General features: G+C 40.7%; 1 protein-coding gene across 1 annotated transcript; it reads left to right on the top strand.

The window, feature by feature from the left end:
* Nucleotides 1–5,849: 5,849 nt before the first annotated feature.
* On the top strand, nucleotides 5,850–10,738 carry Hmgb1 (high mobility group box 1). The gene is made up of 5 exons (XM_026388414.2): nucleotides 5,850–5,991; nucleotides 8,045–8,208; nucleotides 8,374–8,519; nucleotides 8,921–9,095; nucleotides 10,107–10,738. Exons 2-5 carry the CDS (start codon nucleotides 8,059–8,061, stop codon nucleotides 10,281–10,283), a joined length of 648 nt encoding a protein of 215 aa, XP_026244199.2. The 5' UTR covers nucleotides 5,850–5,991; nucleotides 8,045–8,058; the 3' UTR covers nucleotides 10,284–10,738.
* The last annotated feature ends 5,171 nt before the right edge of the window (nucleotides 10,739–15,909 follow it).

Raw genomic sequence — 15,909 nt, 5'->3', positions numbered from 1 at the left:
TTACTCCTTTTTAAAAAACGGCTTCACTAAGATGTAATTCACACACCTTACAATTTACCCACTTAAACTATGCAATTCAATAGTTTTTGGCGTATTCATGGGGTTGTGCAGCCATTACTACAATCTAATTTTAGAACATTTTCGTCCCCCTGAAAGAAACCCCACATCCATTAGCAGGGACTCCTCTTTCCCCCAAACACTGATGTACTTTATGTCTTTATAAAAGTTCCTATTCAGGACATTTCATATAAATAGAACAGTATGATACATGGCCTTTTTATGTCTGGACTTTTTCACTTAGCATAATGCCTCATCCATGATGTAGCATGTGTCTGCACTTCATTCTTCTTTATTGTCAAATAATATTTACCTGGATGGATATACCATATTTTATTTATCCACTCATCAGTTGATCAACGAGTGTGTGGTTTCCACTTTTTTGCTATTACGAATAATGCTGCTATGAATAGTCATGGAGTTTTTGTGTGGACGTGTTTTTGTTTCTCTTGGGTATGTGCCTAGGAGGAGAATTGCTAGGTCACATGGTAACTCTGTTTAACCTTTTGAGGAACTGCCAGAAGGTTTGCCAAATTGCCTGAATCCTTTTCTATCCCCACCAGTGATATATAAAGATTTCAATTTCTTTCTACATGCTCACCCACATTGCTCTTGTCTCTTTTTGATTATAGCCATTCTCAACGGTTTGCAAGAAGACATTAATTCTTAAAATATAAGGTACTTTTAATGAAGAAGCTAAATTTGATCTGTTTTAATGAAGAAGCTAAATTTGACATCTGTTGATGTCAAGGTCAAGACCTAAGAGAGCCAACATGCTGGGTGTGGTGGCACAGGCCTGGGATCCCAGCAAGGCTGAGGCAGGAGGATTGTAAATTCAAGGCCAGAAAGGAAAACTAAAAGAGTGAACTTTCCTGAACTTATATCACCATTCTGTAAACACTTTTACATATTTTTATAATTTTACTAATGAGTCTTCTCCACATTCATGTGCACCATTCTTTGACGAACCAGAAAACAGTCCTGATTAAGAAAAGGTCTGGTATTTTTTCTCCTTTACTAACCAGTTAAATACTCCAATTCTAGAGAAATTGTTGGTAGAAATTAGCTCCAGTACCTTTTTTCTGACTCAGCCATCAGTGCTGCCCACAGCTGAAACCACGGGCTTCCCCACCTGCCAGCCATACTCATTGTAACTCATTCATATCAAGTCTTAAAACCTCCACTTACAGACATTTCCATGCTTACATTTGTTTTCCCATAATATAGGCAGAGAAGGATATAAAAAGGAAATAAAATTTTGAAATAAACCCTTTGCCTTCTAGCTTTAATTCCTAATATAATCTTCTTTTCCTATGTTCTCTCTCCTTTACTTTCTCCACCCTAAAAACAACAACAATGACAAAACAACAACAGTTTCCAGTATGTATGATGGTTATTAAGGTTGACCTCATCAGACATTCTGGCTTATTGTTTCTTCTCCTTTTTCTTTTCTTTTTTTTTTTTTTGCAAAGGAGACAAGAGAATTCATATAGCTTGACTTTAGGATTCATTGCATCACACAGGAAAAACTGTCCTTCAGCCAATGAAAAGACGAATAGGCCTGTGTCTGCATTTTATATATTTTTTTACATTAGGGTTAAATTTCTAAAGCCTGTAGGGAGCAACCTTTGGGCAGATGTTCTTGCAGTTTTCTGTAATAAATTCTTATTTGGCATGCCACAGTTCACAGTATCCAACAAGGAATAGCCTTAGCCTAATTGAGAGTTGGAAAATACTAAGATCGGTCCAGCAAAGTGGTGCATGCCTGTAATCTTAGTGATTTGGGAGGCTGAGGCAAAAGGATTGCCAAGTTCAAGGCCCTCCTTGGCAACTAGGTGGGACCCTGTTTTTTTTTTTTTTTTTTTAATATAGTTCAGTGGTAAAGTGCTCCTGGGTTCAATTCCCAGTACCCACCCCAAAAAACTGTGTGTTTATTTAAGATCTCTTCCCATCTCCAATCTGCCTCCTCTTTTTTAAGTTGTGCAGCCATTACTACAATCTGTCCTCAGTCTTGGTATACTAACAGTTACTACTTACCACTTATTATTCTGTTTTCCTGCCTTCTGATTTAGAAAGTACCAAATGCTTAGATCCAAAAATGCAAGAGAAAGATTAGAACAATAATTTTAAATAACTACTCTTACAGCTATTAATTCATTAATTCAATGGACTTCATTTGAATGCTTTCTATTTCCCAGGTACTATACTATATGTCTGGGATACAAAGATAATAGGGTCCTTTCCTTTAAGGTGCGGCGGGACCAGCAAACTCATAACCGGGTAATTATAGACAGTAATTACTGTACAGAATATTACAGGATTGTAGAAGAGAGGACTACACCTATCCTAGGGAGGAATTGAAGAAGACCATAATCTATATTATTGAAAATCTACCTCAATTGGCTAATTTGGGCATGAGAGAGGGTATTCAGACTTATTCAACTAGCTAACTTTATATTCTGGGGTAAAACATTCAATAACTTCAAAGTATACACACACACACACACACACACACACATATGTGTGTGTGTGTGTATTTCTTCTTTGCACACAAATAATTAGCCATAAATAAATATATATATATATTTATACACATAAATATATATATATATATATTTATACATACATATATGTATGTATATATATATGGCTAATTATTTGTGTGCAAAGAAGGAGGTCTAACATGAATAAGTGAGCATCAAGTTTGCAAGATTAGGACTAGAAGTTGTAGAGTATATTTTAAAGTGCTTTCCTATATCATGAACAAGCAAATATAAGAATTTAAATGCTTATAAGTAGAAGTTTTTAATTTTTTCTTGCCAAGGATTTAGAAAGTACCAAATGCTTAGATCCAAAAATGCAAGAGAAAGATTAGAACAATAATTTTAAATGACTACTCTTACAGCTATTAATTCAGCTTTGAAGTTATTGAATGTTTTACCCCAGAATATAAAGTTAGCTAGGATTGGAAATAAATAAAGGTTCCATTACCAGACCAGAGGAAGATTAGTATTGTTTAAGATTAGGATAAGAATGCAAAAACAAAACAAAACCTACTAGATTTGCAACCACTTGTCCTCATATAAAACTAAAATATAAAAAAAAAATACTCAAGGCTAACTGCATGTGAGGTTTTTTGAATTATGGGATTGAAGGGGTTGGCATAACAATTTAAATCTTAAAAAAAGTTTAGAGCTCAGGATGTGCCTCAGTGGTAGAGCATGTGCTTAGCATGCACAAGGCCCTGGGTTCAATTTCCAATGCAAAAAACAACAACAAAAAATTAAACAAAAATGTAATTTCTTTTTTTTTGGGGGGGGGGGATTGCTGATATGGGACCCAAGGGTGCTTTCCCACTGAGCTACATCCCCAACACTTTTTATTTTTAATTTTGAGACAGTTTTGATAAACTGTGAGCCACCAAACCTGACTCAAATAAAATATTTTAAAAGTCCAATCTTGCCAGATGTGGTGGCACAGGCCTGTAATTCCAGCTAGTTGGGAGGCTGAGACAAGAGGATGATAAGTTAGAGGCCAACCTGGGTAATTTACTGAATTCCATCTCAAAAAGAGACATTTTTAAAAATGGCCAGGGATATAGTTCAGTAGAGCATTTGCTCAGCATGCACAAGGTCCTGGAGAATTGAACACACACACACACAAAAAATGTTTAATTTACATCTTCTGCAGTCACTTTCAATTTATAGTTGAGAGAATTGAAGCACTGAGATTTTAAACTTCCCCAAGATCACACAGTTAGTGAATAACATGACTGTTTAATTCCAGTGCCTCTTACCATCTTGCCCTGATAAAAACCTTGCTCTGATAAAAAACCATTTCTCTCCTGTTGTTCTATAGCCACTAACTTACCCTGGCAGTGAACTGGTATAGACAACTAGTAAAGTGGATGGCTGGGCCAGTGAAAATATTAGAAAATATTGAGACTGCCACATTCAAATGGAAGCCACATTGCAATATTATGGATGCCACTGAACATATCTTAATCATTTTATGAATATTTTATAATATATGGGATTACGGAGATAAAACTAGATTGAAATAAATATGTAGATTTGTCTAAAGTATTAATTTGATTAGTAAATTAGAAAAGAATACATGTGAAAATAACTACATAAAAGTTAACTTTAGATGTTTACTTTTAAAATACTGATTGTGCATTATACCCATTTACATAGCCTTTAATTCCACAGTATTTTTCATGTGCATGTGTGACATACTGTCCATTCAATGAGACTATAATCCCTGAGAAAGATAGTGTCTTTTTAAGAGAATAAACATTAAATCCATTGGTCAGGAAAGGTTATCTAAGCCTATTCTCAAATAGTGTAATAAATTTAAACAAGTACAATAGATTATGGATGCTTAGGAATGATATAAAAACCAGATTAACACAACGTGATTCGTTTTCACTTTGACCATGAATTACATTGGGAGGAACTGGCTGCTGGATTTATATGTGTATAAAATGCCATTAGAGAGTGAAAAAAAGGGGAAGTTTGCTATAACTGAATAGGGGTGTGGTCTGTGTACACTAAAAGGAATAGATTATAGTTTCATAAGGTCTGATATAACTGTATGTTTTCCAGAACCGGCCATCACAGCTAGTACATTTTCTCCACAGACCTAAGCATGTCTATGAATTGCAGCCAACTTGGTGAGTTAGAGAAACCACAGCCTGTGGATTTGGGCATATACACTCTCTGCCTGGCTCTAATCCTTCGGGTAACAATATACCTACAACTCCTGTAATCCTAGAGCAGTTACATGGATGCACTAAGTGGTGTGATGGGAGGAAAAGATAGCATCACAAGGATTCGTTTGATTATAACAGTAATCCACACCAAGTCAAATAAAACAGCCAAACAGTTAAAAATGGGGTCTCTAATGAATTTGCTAATTCTAGCAGGCCCTCACGAACATTTCCTGATAGAGTACCCCATATCAAAACGAAGGGGCCGTGCTTTAATTGCATGGAATAATTATTTGATGTCCAGGAAGTTAAAACAGGGCTTTGTATTTAAATAAAAAGTTCTAGACATGCTGTGAAACTCAGCAAACCAAGAAAAAGGGTGAAACTCAATGCCTGCTCGGTGACTCGAGATTTCAGCTGCCCAGCAAGCCTGCCGCGATGGCTTAGGAGCCCCAAAGAGGGGTATGTTAACGCTGGCTGGCAGGATCGGGTCACCTTCCTAGAGAAACCCTTGCCTTCCCAGACACCTAAAGTGATATGCGACCATAGGCTGTTGAGGGGCTCGAGACTCCGCTGCCTTGCCCCCTCAGCACCAGCAGAGACCCCAGTTTTCGGGGGACAGGATCTCATACTGTCACCCTCACCTTTGAAGGTCTATTAAAAGCCTGGGGCCTCTTATCTCAACGGCTTTGGGCGTGAGTGTGGGCTACGAAGGGGGGGGGAGGCCTGTGGGTGTCTCTTTTGCCTGAGGAGTTGGAGGCACTTGTGGAAAAGTCAGGCCCTTTTCGCTCCGGCGGCCGCTCCGGTGTGGGGCTGGCTTGGGTTAGACACATGCACACATACACCATAGAGCTCTGCTTTCCCGTAGCAGCTGCTGCCTCTGCCTCTGCCTCTCGCGCCTCAGCCTCTTTGCCCGGCATACACACACATTCAGATTTGCGCGCTGTTTCAATCCTTGATGACGTGTCCCCGGAGACAGCCAATAGCAAGCGGGCTCTGGTCAGGACAATGGGAGGTAACGGACCAATAAGCGAGCCCCGTGAGTTGGCGGTAGCCAATAGGAGCCGCGCTGGCTGGAGAGTAATGTTACAGAGCGGAGAGAGTGAGGAGGCTGCGTCTGGCTCCCGCTCTCACAGCCATTGCAGTACATTGAGCTCCATAGAGACAGCGCCGGGGCAAGTGAGAGCCGGACGGGCACTGGGCGACTCTGTGCCTCGCTGAGGGTGAGTCTGGGGCAGCGCCGCGGCGGGGAGAGCGCCTCTGGCAGCTCCCTAGCCCGCGCGGCGGCCGGATCCCCGCGGCCGGGAGCCGGCGGGTCAGGATCCACACAAAGGCAAATGAGGGGGGACCGTGGGGGGAACTGCGCACGGAGCGAGCCTCTGCCCGGGCGCCGGGAACGCTGCCCCGCGCCGAACCCCGGCCCACGGGCTGCCTGAGGCGCCGGGAGCCCCGCGCCCCGCGAGTTTCCACCCCCGGCGGCGTCCGCGCTGACTGGCGCAAAAAAAAATTTTTTTTTAATTAAAAAAAATTTTAACGTGTTTTCGGCCCCCGGGCCGAGCGTTCGGGAGGGCGGCGTGCGCGGAGCGCGGCCGGGGTGGCGGGGCCGGTGGCGGCGGTGGCGGGCAGCGGCGGCGCTTCCCGGCTGCATTGGCCGCCGCCGCAGCGAGCCGGGCGCCGGCGGGGAGCGCGGCCGGCCGGGCGGCGGGCGGGGCGCCGCTGCGGGCGAGGGCGGCGCGGGTGGGCCGGGGGCGGCGGTGCGGCCCTGCCTCGGCCCGGGCGCGGCGGTGGCGGCGGCGGCGACCGGGCGGCGGGGGGAGCGGCGCCGCTGCGCTCGCTGGAACATGGCTGACTCGGGCCCGGCGCTGCTGGCTGGAGAGAAAACAAGGCGGGCGGGCGGGGGAGCTGGGCGCAGCAGTTCCGAGGCAACTTTTTTTTTCCTCTCTCTTTTCACAGCCCCGCGTTCTCCGTGCGGGGGCGGCGGGGCGCGCGGGCCCGCGCGGAGGGCGGCGGGGAGCGGCGGGCGGGTGGGCCCGGCGGCGGCGCCCCCACCCGCCGGCGGGGGAGGGGAGCGGAGGCCGGCGCGCGCCCCCCGCCCCTCCCCCCGGCCTGTAATGGCCGAGTGTGTGCGCCAGAGCGCGGCGCGCGCCCCGCCCGCCGCCGCCTGCACACTCGCGCACTCACACACACTCACACACACACACACAAAGGGAAGGAGCCATATTCTCGCTCGCGCTCGCCCTCGCGGCGGCGGCGGCGCAGGCGGGGAAGACGCGCAGCGGCCATTCCGTGCGCCGGCCCCGGCGGCCGCGGGCGGAGCCAGCCCCCATTTCGAGCGGGGCTTCTCCCTGCGCCGCGCCTGACAAAATGGGGGCGGCGGCGCGGGCCTGCGGGCCTTCCGGGCGCACGTGGCGGCCTCGGGCCTGCGGGCCCAGCCGCGTCCCTCGCTCGCCGCGCCTCGGCGCGCCGCCGCCAGCGAAGTTCTGGAGTGTGGGGCGCCCGCCCCGCGCTGAGGCACCCCAACTTTCACGGCTCCCAGAAACACTCCCCCGGCGGGGGGAGGGGGCCGCGGAACCGCGAGCAGGAGTGGCTTTTGTCCCTCATCCTTGTTTACTCGAAGAAACTTCAGACCGGACGTGTTTAGTCAGAACAGAAATACATCTCAGGGCCAAACCGATAGGAAACGAGGCTGCCTCGCAGTGCCACCGCCTCCCCCCGCCTGGTCCCGAGCCCTGGGGCTTGCTGCTCCTCCCTCCGAGCAAAGTTTTATGCAAAGAGGGTATTTTTTTTTTTTTTTTTAAGGAATCGGGAAAACTTTCGATGCACGATAATTTCTTTTTTTTTTTTTACGGCCTATAATTTTAAAAGGTCAACTCACTTAGTCTCCTTATTTACTTTGTGTCTACTGCAAATCAACAAATTGGCAGCATGAGTTTTTTTGACCTTTGGTTTTGTTGTTTAAAAATGGTTTTGGAGATTTAAAAATTGTTTAAATGACCCGTAAGAAATTCAGAACAGACACAGGCAGATAAGATACACATAACATATATGGAATATCCAGACTCTTTGAGATTACACCGAAGGACCGTCTTTTGGTTGGCATAGCCACTTCTAGGAATCGGCTATCATTGCATGTTCCCATCTGGTTTTATGGGAAGTTAATGTCACCACTGTGTTAAGTAATGAGTACCTTGGTTTTCATTCACTCCCTAAACACGTTTAAGTTGTTGAACATCATAATTTCATTGCTAATATCAAACACACTTAATTTAATTCTAGAAAAATAACTAAACATGGGCAAAGGAGATCCTAAGAAGCCGAGAGGCAAAATGTCATCATATGCATTCTTTGTGCAAACTTGCCGGGAGGAGCACAAGAAGAAGCACCCAGATGCTTCAGTCAACTTCTCAGAGTTTTCTAAGAAGTGCTCAGAGAGGTGGAAGGTAAGAGAGCTTAAGATGTTACTACACAAGGTAATAACTAGCAATAATTTCCAAATTAGGATTGAGGGGGAGGCTATTAAATGGCAAAGGACACCTTTTTTATTCCTTTTTCTGCTTTGGATAATTAAAATTTGTATTTCAAACTTACAAATACTTGGTTTTTAGACCATGTCTGCTAAAGAGAAAGGAAAATTTGAAGACATGGCAAAGGCGGACAAGGCCCGTTATGAAAGAGAAATGAAAACCTATATCCCTCCTAAAGGGGAAACAAAAAAGAAGTTCAAGGATCCCAATGCACCCAAGAGGCCTCCGTAAGTATTTTTTTATGACAACAAATAGAAATCTAGTAAGCTCCTTTGTGAGTTTGTACAAAGTTTTTTTGGCTAATAGTGATTCACATTGGTACATTTAAAAAGTGTACATGAAATTCTTGTTAGATGGGAGTGTTAGCCCAAGCATTAGATGGTTGCCTCCTTTGACCAATATATGTCCTAAAAATCATATTGTTTCTTTAGAACTAGTGATAATAATCTGCAAAATGTTCTTCTGGAGCTCAACTAGTATAACTTAAATAATTATAAATTAACTTAAATATTTGTACCCTATCTAATGCATGGTAGAAATTAACAAAATGTAGGGATAGAATACATGTTTGGTAGTAGTAGTTTTGGTGCTGTTATTAACTTACAGTCCTAAAATGAAACTCTCTTAGGTCGGCCTTCTTCTTGTTCTGTTCTGAGTATCGCCCCAAAATCAAGGGAGAACATCCTGGCCTATCCATTGGTGATGTTGCAAAGAAACTGGGAGAGATGTGGAATAACACTGCTGCAGATGATAAGCAGCCTTATGAAAAGAAAGCTGCCAAGCTGAAGGAAAAATACGAAAAGGTAAGAAGTGTGTGTACTTGTTTATAGTAAAAAAAAGGATATGCCAGAGGTTGGATGATATTTTTTAATACATCTTAATTTCCTGTTTTCTTATATTTTTATTTAGGTTTTAGTGTAGCAGCTACATTGGCTTGAATCTTTTCATCTTTTGAGTTGTTAATTTTTGTTGTTGTTTTAAATTTCATACTAATATTAATTTGAGCCATGATCATACATTTAAGCTGATTTCATTCTTCTCCAGTATCTCAAATTTGAAAATTTTGGTAGTTACTTTTGAGTCAAAATAATTTCCATTTAAATAGTCAGGCATTCATTATAAAAAATAGGTCAGACAAAGTAACACTGGCTATATTTCTCATATACATCCCCTGAAACATTTATGTTCCTTCTCTTCAGGTGCCCCAAATCCCTTAGCATCACCAAATTTTCAAGTCTGCCAAAACTGGACAGTAAATTTGTAAGATGAAGAAAGCTATAAGTTTAATACTTTAATGGAAATAAATTTTAAGTACATGAATTTAAGCTTCTTTGTTTACTCTGAAAAAAAATAGTTGTTTCTGAATTGTTTTCTAACCTAATTATGTGCTTACTAATGAATTACTTTTTTTTTTTTTTTTGAGATTGTGTTCTACTGTAGATGAGTCTGACAATGTAAACTTGTAGAATACTTTTTTGCATTCAGAAGGTGGCAGTGTCTACCCTTTAATCAGTCTCTGCACTCCGGTTTTAATGAACTAGAGTTAGGGTTGTAGTATGTAATTGTATCTCACTGAGGCACTACATTACAAATATTATACCGTGCCATTTTGTTGGTTATAGATTGCTAATTGTAATTACCACATAATATTTTTAAGTGTTTTTCCAAGTTCTGGTTATTTATGAAGATGCAGTGGAGATGTGTGCTATTTGAATATAATTAGGATGTAGGATCATAAAGTTTTGCCATGTTTTGTTTGCCCTTTGCTTAATAGTTTTTCCTTTTCCTGTTTTCTCTTCCGTTTATTTTGGAAGGATATTGCTGCCTACCGAGCTAAAGGAAAACCTGATGCAGCAAAAAAGGGAGTTGTCAAGGCTGAAAAAAGCAAGAAAAAGAAGGAAGAGGAGGAAGATGAGGAAGATGAAGAAGATGAGGAGGAGGAGGAAGATGAAGAAGATGAAGATGAAGAAGAAGATGATGATGATGAATAAGTTGGTTCTAGCGCAGTTTTTTTTTCTTGTCTATAAAGCATTTAACCCCCCTGTACACAACTCACTCCTTTTAAAGAAAAAAATTGAAATGTAAGGCTGTGTAAGATTTGTTTTTAAACTGTACAGTGTCTTTTTTTGTATAGTTAACACACTACCGAATGTGTCTTTAGATAGCCCTGTCCTGGTGGTATTTTCAATAGCCACTAACCTTGCCTGGTACAGTATGGGGGTTGTAAATTGGCATGGAAATTTAAAGCAGGTTCTTGTTGGTGCACAGCACAAATTAGTTATATATGGGGACGGTAGTTTTTCATCTTCAGTTGTCTCTGATGCAGCTTATACGAAATAATTGTTGTTCTGTTAACTGAATACCACTCTGTAATTGCAAAAAAAAAAGTTGCAGCTGTTTTGTTGACATTCTGAATGCTTCTAAGTAAATACAATTTTTTTTATTAGTATTGTTGTCCTTTTCATAGGTCTGAAATTTTTCTTCTTGAGGGGAAGTTAGTCTTGCTTTTGCCCATTTTAGATCACATGAATTATTACAGTGTTTATCTTTTCATAGTTAGATGATAAAAAACTTTTTATCTACACACCCTGCATATCATGATGGGGTTAATAAAAATTAAATTGAGGACATTTTCATCCGTAACTGAAACTCCAAAACCTTGATCAGTTGATAGCAAATTTCACATAGCCCACTTACATTTACCAAGTGAAGGGTAGCCAATTCTATTCACAGCATGGGATTATTAGAATCAAACAATCTGAAAGTCTGTCCTTGAAGGACTAATAGAGAAGTATGTTCTGATCTTTACATGAGGACTGAATATTCTTAACTCCCATTACCATGTAATGGCAGTTATATTTTGCAGTTAACACATTAAAGAAGACCTGAGAATGTATCCCCAAAAGCGTGAGCTTAAAATACAAGACTGCCATATTAAATTTTTTGTTCAGATTAGTCCCAGCAAAGGTTCTGAGAGTGCTGGCTGTAAATGCCTTTTCCCATTTATCTAAATATGGACTGCTCAGGAAACTTGAGATTCCATTGAAAGTATTTTTACTTAATTGGGCCAGCTTATAAAATTACAATGCCAAGTTTGAAGTAGGGTATATTTTCCTATATTGTGGTTTGCCCATTTATAAATCAAAATAGACATGAGGAAAAAACTTTGCATCTCTACCAATTATCCAGCTTATTTGATGGGTTTTTTTTCTTTTTTTAAATTTTTACAAAAATCCAAACTCAATTCATTAGAGTCATGTTTATCTACTTAGCAGTTTAGGGAACAATTTGGCAATTTTGTGGTTTTTGAGATTATCGTTCTCTTAAAGTGCCAGTGTTTTAAAATAGCGTTCTTGTAATTTTACACGCTTTTGTGATGGAGTGCTGTTTTGTTATATAATTTTGACTTGGATTCTTTCCATTTGCATTTGTTTATGTAATTTCAGGAGGAATACTGAACATCTGAGTCCTGGATGATACTAATAAACTAATAATTGCAGAGGTTTTAAATATTAGTTAAATGATTTTCACTTAAGAATTTAAGATTTTGTTCAATCATTTCCAATAATGCCTCCTAGCAACACCTTTTGAATAAGAATAAGGGCTGGCAAAGTTTTTCCCTTTAAAAATACTCACTGTAAGCTTATGAATAGGTAATGGGATGATGAAAACAGGTTTCATCAAATATTCCAAGCACTCAGGAATATGTATATATAAACTAATTTCACTTTCAAAATGTTAAGATTATTTCAAGGAGAGGCACATCTAAGTGGAAAGCAGCATTAGGAATAATTAAAGATCTAACAGGTCTAAGTGAATGAGGACCTCAACAGACTGCAGTTGTCTCAAAAGTTTATCAAATTTTTAGTCAAGGGGAACAAATGTGGAATTACCATTGTCAACATCTGTTAAGTCTGATTTATTTGGAAATGAATTCTGCCTCAGGAACCTTCTTTGTAATGTTAGTGGGTGTGTCATGACACTACCCTGTTTAGGATGTGGAGAATGGGAACAAAGGTGATTTAACTGGCTTCTGATCTTTGAGGGAATGGACAAGACAAAACCTCAAATCAAAAAAACAAATGAATTTAATGTCTATAAACAGTATCCCTTGGAACTCAGTAGATACTGAGTCTAAAACTCAAAGGCCTAAGACAATCATTTAGATAATCCAGTATAAAAGCCTTGTTATTAAATGAGATGATATGGGGGTGGGGGGAGGGACTTCAAGTGCTCAAAAGTAATTGTATAGTGGTGTTCAAAGATTTTTAACTTAACAGGACTAAACAATTAGTATAAATTTAATAAGTTTTATATATTTTTGAAATCAGTGTAGGGAGCATACTGACCAAAATCCTATTTTCTCATTTGCCTGTTGCTCATTCGTTACTATAATTAGTTTGATGATCTTCCATCAAGATTGATATTTGCTGGATTAACTTCCTTGAGTGAAGTCTGGAGAAGAAAAAGTTGTATGTTCTGTCCTTAAGGGCAAGGATTAAATGATAAAAAGGCAGGAAGCATACCTGTATGGCAGCCATTCAGCAGGTACTTCCCTCACTGCATAGGGAATCAACTTGCTCTGATGTTATGGCAGTATCTATATTGAAAATAACACAGGAAATAAAATAGTGATTTTTTTTTTTTTTTGTAAAAACAGGGTCACTACCTAGCTTGATATCACAGTCTAGAATAAAAGTTAACTCTAGGTCTGTTTGGTATAACACCTGAAAAGGCCCCAGTAGTCTTTCAGTACCAGTGGAGCTCTTTTGCATGGATGGTGTTGTATTACTGTATTTGCATACATCAACAGCTCAGGTCTCAATCCCCAAGTGTGAACCATTGGCTAGTAATTAAACTGTCTAATAAGGGATTGTGATAATAGATTTAACCTTATTTTTCATACTAATGCTTTATTGTCACTTCCAAGTGATCTTTGAAATATCTTACTACTAGATAAAGCTAATGGTTTGAATAGCTTTCCAACAAAATAGATGGTAAGTGGTTCATTTCTTGGTCTCTTTTTTGGGGGAGTGGTGGTGGGGAGCCTGAATTTAGAAGTGATTTACCACTAAATTATTTCCTTTTGATAGAGACCGGCCTTGAACTTGTGATCCTTCTGCCACAGCCTCCTGAGTAGCTGGGATTAAAGGCATGTACCCCGATGACAGGCTTTCTTGTCCCCTTATGGCAAAGCAGTGCTAACACAACTAGGGAAATTCCCTGGGTCTCAGCCAAGTTGCCTCCCTGGAGTACTGAGGCAAAACGTTGCTCTGTTCTAGGATTGCTGCTATTTCATGATAATACTATGGCACAGAAATACATACCACACAACACAAAATGGCAAGGACACAATATGCCACTTCCCGTGGGCTTCACTCTAAAATAGATCATATCTGTCAGGCGGAAATATAGTCACACCTTTAGGCATGTCCTGGACCTTCAAATAGCTGAATTTATTAGGTATCCACTGAAAAGGAAGTAGAAATAGATCTGGAATAATATGAAGACAGACCATAAGTGAGCGTGAGAGTTATGTGGAAAATGAAACCCAGTAATAGTGGGAGAGTGTGTTTATCAAGCTGGAGGCCCTGATTTTGATCTCTAGCACCAAAAAGGAAGAGAAAGCAAGGAAGCAAAAGATACAGAGATACTTGTAAATTTTTATGAACTATGAACTAATTTTTCTCATTAGTCACATAACATTCCATAGTATGATACTGCATAAGAATTTGTTCATTCCCTTAGTGATAAACATTCAAGTTCTTTACCATTTTTTTTCATTCTAAAATGCTGCAGGGTACATTTCTCTTAGGCATGTGTGGGACTTTAGGAAAGGTACCTTGAAGTAGATTTGTTGAGTCAAAAGATATTTGCATGTAACATTTTGGCAGATATTTGATAAATTGTCCCCCAAAAGGTGATTCTTATATGGTGAAACATTTTAGTAATAATTATATAATGATCAAGGTATTTTTTTTTTTTGACCAGTTACTCATTGAGTTTGTGGAGGAAAAAAACAATTTTTAAAAAATGAAAAACTAAAATACTGAAATAGTCATTTGTCCAGAGACAGAAACACAGGCAGAATCAGAAATGAAAGACCCTGGGGAAGGATACTGATAATTCAAACTGTTAAACTATTTCTCTAAAAACTCACTACAATAATTAAATATTGAAGTACTCTATTGCATGAAAATGAAGTTTCCTTCTGATTTGGGCATCCTCTATCCTGAATGGAAATTTCTGTTTTTTTTTCCCCCCTTCTAAGCGGAGAGCTTTTTCTAGCAAAGATTGTGTGTCAATCCTACAGAAACTGCAAACAGTTTTGGAGAAAAGGGTTTGACAACAAGGGTTAACCAAAGATGAGAAATTAATGGACTGTAGGCCAGATTCTAGGAATTAGGAGATAAGTTATTTGGAAAGGTGGAATGGATCCTGAACATTGGCCTTAAATGGAATGAAGTTCACCACTGCTTCATTTCCTTGCTGGGGATGGTCCTATAGGGTAAAGGACAAACTCTGAATGCATTTACAAACACAATTGCATTTATAGGTTTAAAGAGGTAATAAGCTTAGTTCCTTAGAATTACATAGACTCTCTAATTAGAAGCTTTACCATCGTTTTGGTTTTGGGTATCGATGATTAGAGATCATTTTATAAAGTCTTCTGAACATAACCAGGCAAGAGAATAGTCCTCAAACAAAATGAGTTGTTGGAAGCAAGAGAGTACTCCTAAAGAATAATGTGCATGTGCTCACTTATCACACCCTCAGTTGTTCACATAGTGTCCAGGGAGGTTCCCAGAGTAAGAACTTGGAGGCTGTTCAGAGCACACATTGACACTCCCTCCCTTCTCCCCCCATTCCAGCCACCTGAATTTCAAGGGAGGCCTGGGTCTCACTCTGCCATCTGGAACGAACCTGCCTGGGCTTGGACATAGTGAACACAAGGCACACTCAGGCTCAGAAGAAAGGAGGCTGCCCAGACAGCCTCCATGAGAGTTGTCACTTCCTTGGGGGCCCTCGACCCCAGAATAAAGCATTGCACCAGTGTCAGATCATAGCATGTTAGAGGCCAAGGGTCTCCAGGGACTGTTGCAGTTCAATCTGTACATTTTTATGAAGTAGTTACGCAGAGGTCCACTGAGACTCAGACTTGCTCAAGGACAAACTGCAGTATCACAACAACACAGCAGGGCCAGGCTCACTAGGTACAAAGCTGTGAGCTGCTTCTTTAAGGCTTCCTTCCTGTCCCCCACTTCCAGGCCGGAATTCTCCTGCCATGGCTATGGCCATGTTTGAGGACAGTCTGCATTGGAATCACCAGAAGAATGGGGGCTGCTTACGCATCCTTGGAACTGTGGCATGACCTTCCAGAAGTGGAAGGAGGATGTCAATATACTCCACACTTCACACTTGAATAATCTTTGAAAAACTGGTTGACCTTGAAGTATGAATGAAATTCATATTTATTGACACCAACAAAGATGTAAATAAAGTTCTACTAGTCAGAAAGACTATTAACATGTTGTTTGTCCTTCTATTTTATACAATAAATATTGTGTGTGTGTGTGTGTGTGTGTTTGCAATTGAGGTAAGACTCACAAATCATTA

The sequence above is a fragment of the Urocitellus parryii genome, chromosome 2 (assembly GCF_045843805.1).
Source record: "Urocitellus parryii isolate mUroPar1 chromosome 2, mUroPar1.hap1, whole genome shotgun sequence".
In the NCBI taxonomy this organism is placed as follows: Eukaryota; Metazoa; Chordata; class Mammalia; order Rodentia; family Sciuridae; genus Urocitellus; species Urocitellus parryii.
This window is presented reverse-complemented; position numbering and strand designations above follow the sequence as displayed.